Source organism: Miniopterus natalensis, chromosome 9 (assembly GCF_054644295.1).
Source record: "Miniopterus natalensis isolate mMinNat1 chromosome 9, mMinNat1.hap1, whole genome shotgun sequence".
In the NCBI taxonomy this organism is placed as follows: domain Eukaryota; kingdom Metazoa; phylum Chordata; class Mammalia; order Chiroptera; family Miniopteridae; genus Miniopterus; species Miniopterus natalensis.
The window spans coordinates 24,567,495-24,581,028 of NC_142089.1; the positions used below are offsets into that span (position 1 = coordinate 24,567,495).

The window sequence follows — 13,534 nt, forward strand, 5'->3', positions numbered from 1 at the left end:
TATGTCCACACAAAACTTGTACACAAATGATCATAGTAGCATTTTTCATAATAGCCCAAAGTGAAAACAACCCAAACGCTCATCAACTGATGAACAGATATAATTGTGATATATTCATACAATGGCATATCATTCAGTCATACTGCTACATGCTATAACACAGATAACTCTGAAAACCTTATACTAAATGAAAGAAACCAGACACAAAAGGCCATATATTGTAAGATTCCATTTATATAAAATGTCCAAAATAGGCAAATTCATAGGGATGGAAAGTAAATTAGTAGTTGCCAGAAGCTTGAGGGGCAGATGATGACTGTTACGTACAGAGCTCTTTTCTGGGGTGATAAAATAAAAATGCCCTGGAATTACATAGTGGTTATGATTGTACAACTCTGAAAATATACTAAAAACCATTGAATTATATACTTTTCAATGGTAAACTGTACGGTATAATGAATTGTCTCTCAATAAAAATACTGTCTTAATTAAGGAAAAACAGGAATCAAGGAGCTCTAACCTAATGCAGTGGTAGGCCCAACACAGTCAAAAGTCACAAAGCAAAATTAGTGGTATTGTCCAGAAAGAAAAACTCAGGTCTCTTGATTTCTGCTTGTTTCCTGGCTTTACTTTGGACCATACCAGTCATTGATAAAAGTTCTAAATAATCACTAATGTCACAGAAAGTCAAGCAATTCACCTGCTTGAAGAATAAGAATTCCAAAGATTCTCTCAGATTCAAATTATGTGAGTTAATGTTAAGAAGTGAAATAAATTCTTGACCCCTCCCTCCCTTACTTTCTGATCAAAAGAAAAGGTCTGAGTAAAAAAGCAGCAAAGTAACAATTTCTAGAACACCTAAGACCAGCCTTAATTTAAAATAGCGAGAGGATTTAATGTACAATTAGAAACTGTTTTTTAAGAGCAGAACTACTACTCCTTAGTTAACTAGGAAACATCATTCTTGTGATAAATATCAAGCATCTACTATGTATGTCAGAGACTATAAAATGTCAAAGACCCAATTCTTGTCAACAAAAACTCAGAACTGAGTGGAAAAGATCAAAATGCAGGTGGCAGTACACCATCCATGAACACTAACTGCGGTATGCTCAAAGAGCTATGGTAATAAAAAGGAGAGAGGTAAAAGTGGGGAGGAAGAAAAGGGGAGAGGGGAGAAAAAGAAGGGCTCCCTTCTTTCAGAGTAACGCTGACCTTTGAGCTGGGCATTAAAGGACGAGTAAGGTGAAAAGAAAGACTACCTGAGATACATACAATGAAGAGTACAGGCAAAAATATGAAGATATAAAAACTGCACCACAAATGTAAGGTAAATAGTGTAATATAGCTTGAATATAAAGTTTAGGGGCACAAAGCTGGGGGCTGGAGTTGAAAATGTGGCGTTTTTATTTGTGTACCAAGCAACGATGCAGAAAATGGAGCAAAGGTAAGCAGAGATTAGAGAAAAGAGATCAGTTGGAGGTGACAAAGTAACCCAAGTTATTTATCATTAAATAATTTTATTTTTTTTTAATCTCATTTCTTCTAATTACTCTGTTTTCACATAAGAACTCAGGATTTCAAAACATCAATGATAATAGACCAGGACAGTATCATCTTCTTATAAAAGCCCACAGTGAATCAGTGGCTCACTGTTGCATCTTATATCCAGAAACTAGCTGGGGACAACACAGAAGTGCTAAAGTTCCAGCATCAAAGCAATTGGTTAAACACATTTCACCAATTATCTCTGAACATACACAAAAAAGAAGAAATGAAAATTCTAGAATTAAAAGTCCAATGATTGGAAATAAAAGTTCACCAGATATGCTTAACAACAGATAGGACAGTCAAAGAACCAGAGACCTTGAAGACAGATCAGTAAAAAAGTGTCCAATTTAAGGAACAAAAGAAAAAAAAGGATAAAGAAAGCCTCAATGATCTGTGAAACAATGTCAAAGAGCCTATCATATTTTAATTGGATACTAAAAGGAAAGAAAAGAAAATGGGACCATAATTTTTTAAAAATAATAACCATCAAAAATATCCCAAATCTGGATGAAAACCTCTTCTTATTGATCCTAAAAGAAGTCCCAAACAGAAAATTACAAGAAAACTACACTGAGGCACATGACAGTCTGCTTAAATTTAAAGATAAAGAGAAATTCTTGATAGTTGCCAAAGAAGGGATGGGGCCTGGGGAGGGCATATTACATACAGAGGAATAAAAATATCACAGGTGACTTTTTACCAGAAATAGTGGAGGACAAGGAAAATCTACAAAGTTCTGAGAGATGGAGAAAATCCTGCAAACTGAAGATTCCACATCCAAAAGAAGTATTGTGAGGATGAAATAAAGACCTTTCCAGATAAACAAAAGTCTACAAAATGTGTTGCCTGCAGACCTGCACTACAAGAAATGCCAAAGGATACTGTAAGGCTAAAGGGGAAAGATATCAGATTGAAACCTGAATTTACAGAAAAGAATATCAGAAAAGGTAAATAATTAAGAAAATATTTTCTTCAACATAATTTCCTTAAAACACTTCTGTTTAAAGCAAATAAAATAAATCCTAAGGCAGATTTATGATGTAAGTAAAAGTACAACATATGACAATAGCACAAAGAAAGGGATGGCTAGGTAAATAGAATTATGCTATTTTAAGGCTATTGCATGAAAATGCATAGGAAGTAGTAGTAAGTGGCATGAAGTGAAAGATGATATAATATTACTTCTAAATAGACTGATACGTTAGTAGTACATATTGTTAAGCTCTAGAGTAACTACTAAAAAATTAATAAAAGGAACATAGCTAAGAAGTCACTAGATGAAATAAAATAGGAAACTATACACTATTTGATTAATCCCAAAGGTAGCAGAAATGAAGCAACATAGGAACAAAAGAAAAATAGCAAACACACCAATCATCATATTAAATATAGACTAAGAACTCCAATTAGATTTTAAAGATTATTAGACTAAATTTAAAAAGCAAGAGCCAATGGCTACATGCTGTTTATAAGAGACTTTAAATACAAAGACATTTATAAACTAAAAGCAAAATACTAGAAAAAATGTATCATGAAGTTGCATAAGAAAGCTGAGGTGGCTATCAATATCAGACAAGGAAAACTTCAAGACAAAGAGTATTTTAAGAAATTAAGAACACTTTAGAAAGATAAAAGAACAAATCAACAGGAAAATTAAACACACTATTCATTAATATTAATTTAAAATGGATCACAGACCTAAATGCAAAATAAAACTATAAAAACCTACAGAAGAGAACAGAGGAGAAAATCTTTATGACTTTGTTTGATTTCCCAGACAGGACACAAAAGTCACTAATTAAAAATTGATATTTTCAAAATTCAAAATGACTACTCTTTTTAAGACACTATTATGAAAACAAAAAAGTCTGAAAAAATATTTACACAATATAAATCCAAGAAAAGACATATCCAGAACATATTTTTTAAAACCTCTTAGAACTCAGTATTGATAACCAAATTTTAAAAAGAACAGCTAAGACTTTAAAAGAACCTTCAGAAGAGAAGAGATACAAATGACCAGTAAGCAGAAGAAAAATGCTCAACATCAATGGTCATCAGGAAAATTCACAATAAAGCCATAATGAAATACCACTTCACATCCACTAAAATGACCGAAATGACAGAAAGACAGGTAAGCCCTAGTTGGTATTGCTCAGTGGTTAGAGCATCGGCCCGTGGACTGAAGAGTCCTGAGTTCAATTCCTGTACCTCAGTTACAGGCTCCAACCCCAGCCCCATTTGGGACTCCTGCAACCCTCATGCAACCAATCGATGTTTCTCTCTCCCTTCCACTTTCTCTGAAAAGCAATAGAAAAAATATCCTCAGGTGAGGATTAAAAAAAAAAAAAAAGACAGATAATACCAACTGTTGGCCAGGATGTGGAGCAACTGGAACTCTCATGCATTGCTACTGGGAATGTAAAATACACAACCACATTGGGAAAAGGTTTGGCAGTTCCTTATAATCTTCCATCTACCCTTGACAAAGCAATTAAGCCATTATTCTATTATTCAAGAGAAATGAAAGCACATGTCAATAGAAAACTTGTACAAGAATTTCCTAGTAGCTTGTTCATAACAGCTTCAAACTAAAAATAATCCAAATGTCCACAAGCAGATAAATGGATAAAAAAGACTGTGGTGTATTCATACAATGGAATACTACTCAGCAATAATAAGAAATGAACAACTGACATATGTAATAGCATCAAGGACATTATACTGAGTACTGGGACCTGTCTATATACTTGTTTGAAGGAATCGAGACAATGCATGTAAAATAACTACCTAATCTGTAAAGCAATATATAAATGTAGACATTATTATTAATTCATATCAACGATTCTGGTACAGCAAGTTAATATCTTCCTGAAGAAAAATACTACAATGTTTTAGTCTGTAAAATCCCAAAGAAAAATCGTAACTAGAATTGTACAGCTATGAACACATATTCTAAAAATTCAACTGCCAACTTCAAGATATCCTAAAACAAAGATTAATTCTAGAGGAGGAAAAAGTGACCCCAATTGAAAACTAGGGAGCATTCTTAAACAGAAGTGACTAAACAAATAATACAGGTAATTCAAAAACTTCAGGAAAATTAAGGTAATTAAAACACAGAAAATGCATCACGATTAAAGGTGTGTCAAAAAACAACAAAGGCCTTAAATGCCTTTATTTTCATCATTAGAAAATATTTACCGCATCAAATAAAGTTCCTTTTAATTATTCCAATAATTAATTTCTGATGAAATTTTGTCAGCACAAAATATTCTACTCTATCACACACTAATGTGACTTTTAACAGTCCCCAGATTAAAAATATCCGAGTAAAAATGCCATTATCTGATTAAATGTAAGTAAACCCAAGAAGCTAATACTAACTTAATATTCCTAGGGAAAGCAGTCCCTATCATAAATAGCCTACCATTCCAAATGGCTAAATCTGTAAATTTTATGTTTTGACTAACCCTACTACCAAGTATGTATGCTCATTGGTAAAGTGAATCATCAGACTATTCTCTGCTCCTCCTTAGCTCTCAATGTACACCATTTCAGAAACTTCAGGCATAGTGCTGGGTCCCTTTTCTCTCTGACTTCTTTGGTTTCATACCATGTCTCTGTTTTTTTACTTTCCCAGTTCAGATTTGGAAATCCAGTTTAAATGGGTTTTTTAACCCTCCAACATCTTAGGATGCTGCTCCTCGTAAATGCCCAAAGGTCCAAGTCACAGCACTTGCATGCACCATGGAGTGAACATACTTCCCAGTTTCAGTCTTGATTTATACCTGTTGCCAAAGCATAATTAAGAATAACACCCTTTTTTATTCCCAGAATTTCCTAGTTGAAACAGAAGATTAAATAGTCAATCTACTCAGACCACAAAAATAGTCTATGAACAGTCAAATATATAGAAAGTACTTAAAGGCAGGCAGCTAAATATATGCACGAAAACTATTCCAATGCCAGCTCAGGTCCCCAGAACATTCTTGGTTTTATTACTTCTAAATATATTATCAAATCAAGCAAAGTGTGTCCAGGAGAGATCATTAAGGAATTTACTCTTAATCAATGGATTAAAAATACTTAATTAACATATTGATTATATTATAAATGGTTCCTCTAAACGTTAAAATAGTATATTCTAATAAGTGATTAACAGTTGGCCATATCTTGTTTTTAAATCATCAGTGCCTTAACTGAATCCTTTCAGAAATTATTTTTTTAAGTTGGAGATAAATAACGTTTTACTATATCATAACTGATTTCCAAGGGCTCACCTATATTTAATATAACTCACGAAGCAATTTAGTATGATCATTATGTTATCAGTTTAGGCTAATTCAACACTGCCTCAGTATATGTCAAATTAATTATTGAGTCTAAGCTTAAAAGAAAAGGACTTGCCCAGCCAGGCGTGGCTCAGCGGTTGAGCATCTACCTAGGATCCAGGCGATCAGGGTTTGATTCCCAGTCAGGGCACATGCCCGGGTTGCGGGCTGCAGTCGATCAATGACTCTTTCATCATTGATGTTTCTATCTCTCTCTCTCTCTCTCCCTCTCCCTTCCTCTCTCTGAAATCAATAAAGATATATTTAAAAAAAAGAAAAGGACTTGATGGCCAAATGAACTTGTATCTGGCAACAACCCACATGTTCTTCAAATGGTTATTATTGTGATAAATCCATATAATGGAATATATGAAATAACATGGAATTGCTGATACTCAAAACATGGATGGCTCTCAAATGCATTATGCCAAGTAAAAGAAGCCAGACTCAAAAGCCACCTACTGTATGAGTACCATTTATAAGAATTTCTGAAAAAGGCAAAATTATAGGGACAAAAGACCTATCAATACTAGTTGCCAGGCCCTGGGGGTGGGGAAAGGGACTGACTACCAACGGGCAATACTGTTCTACATCCTCATCATGGTGATGGTTACACTGTATGGACTTGTCAAAACTCCTAGAATTATATACCACAGAGTGAATTTTACCATACATACTTTTAAAAAAATTAATTTAGGGGCAAAGTATTATTTTTTAAAAGTAGTTTAAATCAGGAAAAGAAAAAAAGAGCCAATCACAAAATGTTATCTCCCACTGTTAAACAGAGAATATTGCACGTGCAAATAAAAGGCAGCTGTGACTGAACTGCTTTGCCTAAAAGCTTATACTGTCAGGGCTCTGGGTTGGCAATTTCTGTTTCCACAGTGTTCTCTCTGAATCAGACCCTCACCTCTATCTAACTCAATCTTTCAAAACCTCTCTGAACACTTCTTCTTACTCTGGGCTTTCAAACCTTGGTTTGTCTAATGGACTGTCTCACATTCATAATCCTTTGCCTTAATATGTACTCACTGGCACTGATCCTTTCTTCACTCTTGGATCTCATGTAGTATTTACATTAATTCCCTTAATTCCTAATTCTATCTCAACTTTGTTCTCACTGGTCCCTCAGCTAAACTTGATCATGTTCTCTTCTCAGCCTCCAATTGGGGTTCTTGCCTACCATGAGTTAAAAACCCTAAAGGTTAGTAATTTCAACTATCCTTGAAGTGCTTCAGAAGTGGCAGACTCTAAAGCCTCCTTGGGAACCCTACCAGTGTTTTTCTCACTCCAATAAATATGATGCCCTTATTTCTGTCCAACCAAACTCTGGCTTACCTTTAAATTCTACCTCACGTTTGGTTTTATACAAAAACAGAGATAAGAGGCCAACTTCTTCCTCACAAAAATCATGCTTTTAATTTGACTAGTATTAAAATTACACTCTTATCTTCCCTCTTCAGGGTACATACCTCTGATTCCTGCAACACTGTTTATCACTTCATGTTACATCTCAAACCTCTCCAGTAATTTTCTACATCTTTTCACAATTAAAGTGGCCAAAACAGGATACCAACAAATAATAGTCAATTTACAAATAAATATAACGCGATACTAACATGGCCAAAAAAACACACACACAAAAAAAACCCTCTGAAAAAGAAATCAGTCAATTATGATCCCTTATACTGTGAGAGAGGACAGGAACGGGGGGGGGGGGGGGGGGATCACAATCTCAGAATTTCCAAAAGCAGTGACTTTGTTGCTTCCTCACAAACCAAGAGACCCCAAACTTCACAGCCACTGAGCCTTTACAACCTTCCCATCCTCAGGCAAGAAAAAGATATCCACCCACTTCCCCGAAAAGCATTTTTTTACTATGAATCACTGCAGTCATCTCTCCCAGGACAGGCAGGTGGCCTTCATAGTATCTTAAAGTCCTTAACTATCAGCTTTATTAGAGCCCATTGCTCTAATTAATTGTTGAAACCATTTCCTATAATATTTTATTTCCTTTAAAGTCAAAGTATCATTTTTCTGAGCTGAAGAAGAGGGAACAAGGTTGAGAAAATATTACATGGAAAGCAAAGACGGAGAACTCTATATTTTCAAACTAAATTTAGCTGATAAGATTTGTTTTTCCAAAATGTCAACAAAATATTTACCTTTCTTTAAGATTAAAGTAACAGACATGTGTGTTGCAGAAGAAGACTTTTATCAAAAAATTATATTAAAAAAACAGACAAAAATACAGAAAGTAAAGCTAATGAGAGAAGAGGAGACAAAAGACAGGAATAAAAAAGTGGATAGACTGCAGTATGAAGAAACAGGGTTGTAATCAAGGAAAGAGAAAACAGAAATCTGTCCCTCAAAAAGTAGCAATTATTGATGCAAAATATTTCATTTTGTTTTTCTCTTTTTAAAGAAAATAATGTAGCTGTTTGAAATTAGTTTCAAGGAACAGAGGAAAATGGATTTCAGATCATCAGTGTACATGGGAGGGTATCAAATATTAAGGGCTTTTATGACAACTTGTAGGAATTGAAGGATTGAGTCAAAAATAAACAGCCATTCAACAATACTCTTTCAAGTTTAGGCTGGCCTTCATACCTCTCTGGTAATACTCTAAACAAGAAGCTATACCATAATACTACGGGAAAGAAGATGCTGTGTAAGCTAATTCTACCTCTATTTCTTGGACCCATCTGGGTCATGGCAGCAGCTAACAAAATCCTAAGGGGTAAAAGTCCACCCCATACCCAAAAGACCAAAACTACTCCCACCCCACCTTGGCTCAATGGTTTTCTCCCACTGTGGTGAGGGTGGTTTTGGAAAAGCTCCTCAAATGCCAGGAAACACTGTAATACAAAAAGAAAAAACAATTCATAAGTACCAAAACTTAACTAACATTTTGGCCTCTCTCTCAAGGAAGATTGGTACAGTGGGAAAAGCACTAGTCTAGGAACCAAGAAACCAAGTGTATTCTGTTTGTTCAGCATTCAAAAACATTTGTTATACTCTAGATGACTTGGGAAGAGGGCAGCAAACAGCCTCTTTCAGCTAAGGGTTATTACTAAACTAGCAGAATATAAGCCAGAAGCTGGTGATGGTCATCTCTGTCACTAAATGAGCTGAAATGCAGCCATCAGAAAAGCTAAGGGATGTAAAGAGACATTCCTGGTGATAAAATTTAAGAACCGGGCTCCAGCTCCTACTGCAGGTATTTTCTCCCTTAAGTTGGTCTGTAATGGGTTTCTGTGACTTGCAAGTAAGTCTGGCTAATACACTTGGTCCTAATTCTACACTGAACCTGGGTAAGTCATTCCTCATTTATCGGCTTTAGTTTCCTCTTCTATAACATGGGCTAGATCTGATGTTTTCAAAACTTTTTTAGGCAATGGAACTTTTTTTAAACAAAAATTTTATTTTGGTATCAAAAATTAAAATGACTTTACTCATATAAATGTATCTTATAAGATCAGATTTACATCATTTACTTCTGACCAAATCAATAAGGACAATGGATATTTAAATCTCACCTAGAGTGAAAATAAAAATGACTCTATTAGTATAAATGTACTTTATAAGATCAAATATACAATATTTACTATTATGACCAAAATCAACGAGAACAATGTGTTTTGATAAAACCAAGTTTAAAATTGGAGACTAACAGTAAAAATTGAAAGCTTTTATTTACCTTTCAGGATTCAATTTATTTCTGTATTTTGTTTTAGTTGTACAATCCTGATTCAAAAAGAATAGTTGTAAAGAGTAACATGTTTTCTACATCTCCCTTACTCCATGATACTAGTTAACTAAGGTGGAGAAAAGCTTTAAGTTCTGCACAAGAGAAAACCTGACAGCAGTTGTTGTTTTTAAAACAGGTCTCCAATTGGTTAAAATTTAGTACATAATGGAGGGGACGGGAAGAGGTTAACCAAATAACATACATGCTTATATGCATAACCCATGGACACAGACAATAGTGTGAAGAAGGCCTGGGGTAGGGGCAGGGGCTGGTGGAGGGGAGCAAAGGGGGAGGGAAATGGAGGACATCTATAAATCTGTTAACAATAAATAGCCCTGGCTGGTGCAGCTCGGTTGGGTGGGTGTCATCCTATGCACCAAAACATTGCAGGTTCGATTACCAGTCAGGGCACATACCCAGGTTGAGGGCTCAACCCTGGTAAGGGGTGTGCAAGAGGCAGTCACAGCCCACCAATGTTTCACTCTCACATCAATGTTTCTCTCTCTCTCCCTCTCCTTTCCTCTCTCTAAAAAAATTCAATTGAAAAATCTTTAAAACATAAAAAATAAGAAGTTTGGTACGTAAGACAGTTTTCGTGTGTGGGTTTTTTTTTTGAATGATTTAAACCTCATTTAAGAGTTAAATCTGAACCACATGTTTACAGAATCTAATTAGTTGCCTCACAGAACTGATAAAATAGATAATACTAAACTCTTAAGAACCCTTTCTGTCAGATTCATATATATTTACTGCCGATAGAAAATTGCAATGAAGTAAATATAAAAATTTGTAATTCCTTTCTTTTATAATAAGCCTGTTTTAAAGGAAAGAAAAATGTCACCAATTCCTACTCACAACCTTGGAGAATTATGAACATAGGGAAATAATAAATTGGGTCAAATAAAAAAACTCATAATTATTCAATCTTATTAAGAACCAACTTGATGGGGCCGATCATAGTAGGTGCTATAAAATTCTTTTTTTAAGAGTGCCTGCTTTACAATAGAAATTAATAACTCTTCATCTCTAACCTTAAGAAGTTAATCATCTAGCAGAGGATACAATATATTCATTCATTCAACAAGAATGTCTCCTCAGTGCCACCAGCCACTGTCCAAGTAATTGGGGCTCACAAGTAAACAATATACACACGATCCCTATCCTCATATTTAGACTTTAACCTAAGGACAGTAGGTAACCAATCAAGATTTTAAACAGAGTACATATGATTAGGTTAACATTTTTGAAAAATTACTGGCTACTATGTGAAAGTTACTATACATTAGAGATAGTAAGTCCACGGATAGAGAGACCAGTTAGGAGCTACTACAATGATGACAAAGTAAAAGGAACTCAAAATAGGAAACAACAAACTTATTAGATGTGGGGGGGGAGCCTCAGAGAAGCAATGTTGCAGCTCAATCTTAAAAGACAAGGAGCAGGCCAGACAAGTAAAGGAAGGGAGTTTGTGAATTAAGAGAAGAACATTTGAAAAGCATGCTTGAGAAACTTCAAGTAGTTCCTCACAGTGGGTCTTGAATAACTTGAAGAAAGGTATATCAAGAAAACTACAGTAAATGGTATTTTATAAAAAAAATCTCCAGAACACTAGGGAGTACGAAAGCAGGGTGATAATATGACCAGGCTTACATTTTAAAAAAATTTTTCCAGAGACACTTAGCCTGAAGACTACAACAAGAAGTGTAAACATCCAAACAAGAATGCATGCTTGCCAAGACACACTGTCTCAAAGTCCTAATCTAATAATTTATCATGACAACCAAATACTCTGAGCATAGAAACCAAGCAACTAGTACCAAGTTCAGGCCATACTGTAATTGACATGGCTATTAAAAGAAACAAAAAAGTCTTTGTAGGTAAAATACTAAAAATGTAATAAGGTGGCAGGAGATAAATGGAATAAAGAGAAAAAGCAGCAACTAAGAAAAAAAGGAAATAACAGAAAAACAATTTTGTTTCAGGATAAGAATTACTTCCACTTGTCGATTACACACAAATCCACCTCTTATATGAAATAATTAATTAAGTGTGGTTCCTAACAAGCAGTTCAAAAACCAAATTTAATTTAATACACACACTTAACAAAATAACCAAGCAAAAACTAGTTAGAAACAGCAGACTGTAACAGAGGACCAGCTCTACACTACACTAGCTAGCTTCTCACTGCTTAAAAAGAAAGCTCTCCCTGCCTGGCTGGTCCTTGAAGAAAATCAACTAACATGGGGGTGAGGTGAGGAGGCGGAAGGGAGAGAGTTGGCTGAAGGACTTGCTATTTTCACAAATATTCCTGCTCAATGAACCTGAATGCTCTCATTCCAATTCTTCTTCTTTATATTAACAGATACAGCTTCGGTACAAACATGAGAACACACACAATGAAGAATCCAATTATTTTAAGAAAATAAATCCTACCTTTCCGGGGTCATCCTTGGATCGAGGCACTTTAAGGAAACACTTGTTCAGCGACAGATTATGTCTTATGGAATTCTGAAATTAAAGAAGAAAAACCATACAGTCATTAGAATCCAAAAAGTAAAATCCACCTTTAAAAACAGAATCAGAATCAGAAATGTAAATATCTCTATGTACTGGAATATAATTACAAATGAAATAAGCTTTTTAAATGAGCTTCAAATTTAAACCTTTTTGGTTTTCAAATTATGAATGCTACAAAGGGAAGCAGTTATTGAAAGTTTCTGGCGAATGTTACAAAATTCCAAATAATGGAATATATGTCTCATTTTAAGTGTTCATTAAGAACTTTTAATGATGCACGGAGATGCCTATGATTAATATTAAATATTAAATGCCAAAGATAAGATTATATACATATTATAACTTTAACTGTGCTTGACTGATTGAATCATTCACTCATTTTTGGAAACTAGCCAAAATGCTAAGATTTTTTTACACAGAATTATAGGTAATGATTATTTTCCTCTTTTTACTTTTCTGCAGTTCAAATGATCTATAAAGCACATGTATTATCACTTTTTAATGAGTTAAAAATTCTAACAAAAAATTTCTCCTACTCCATTACAAGAGCATATAGACACCAATCAGCTTCTCACTTCAATCTATTAAGAAAAAAAAACAGAAAGACGACACTGGCTACAGAGGGCTAGCAAGAACATCTAGGTTGCTCAATGCAGCAGGAAAGAAGAACCAACTTAGATGGCAGGAAAATGCACTTGGAGACCTGGAAAAAATCTGTGAAACAGGGAATCTTTAACTAATAAGTAGGACTGTGCCACAATTTTTACAGAAAATACCCAAAGGCCATTTCTTCTTAATGAAATTCTCCAAGATCCACTCCATAATTGTGTTCATTCCAAAATGGCCAGGTGGAGAGGGGTTCAAACTACATTTAACCACTACTTAGAATTTTGGGGAAGTCACTTTTGACATAATGCTTATTTTATTTTTTAATACAAAATTCAACAATAATGCCTATATTAAAACTTCCCACTCATGGGATAATGTTGGTATTAAAGAAGTTTTTAAAATATGAATATAAATCAAGCCTATCTTATTATCAAAACATCAATTTAAAACTTATGAGAGTTCTACTTCTGCTTAGGATGTAGAGGGCTACAAACAATGATAATCTCTCCCAAACAGTAAAAAAACAATGGGTTAGTCCACCCCCTCCCCAAATCACATCTATTTGAGCAGCATCAGAGAGTTGAGGTTGCAAAGCAACCCAAAAAATGAAATTCCTAAAAGGCACAAGCCCATTCAATGAGAAAGGAGACAAGGCTGTCTCACTTTTTGGAAGAGCATAGGAGAAAGCAGTGGCCACCACCCAAGAAATTAGCTAAAATTTAAAAAGCCGAGCATGGGCTAAAGTCTGTCTGTTTAAAACAACAAGGGTCCC

General features: G+C 34.7%; 1 protein-coding gene across 6 annotated transcripts in view; it reads right to left on the reverse strand.

Annotated features, from left to right (window-relative positions):
• The window catches only part of FOXJ3 (forkhead box J3), a 101,106-nt gene that overhangs the window by 42,326 nt on the left and 45,246 nt on the right, over positions 1–13,534 (reverse strand). For all 6 annotated transcript variants that reach the window (XM_087820360.1, XM_087820364.1, XM_087820361.1 and 3 more), the window contains exon 4: positions 12,070–12,144. In XM_087820360.1, the coding sequence (XP_087676486.1) occupies positions 12,070–12,144 (75 nt within the window). The remainder of the gene's footprint in view (positions 1–12,069; positions 12,145–13,534) is intronic.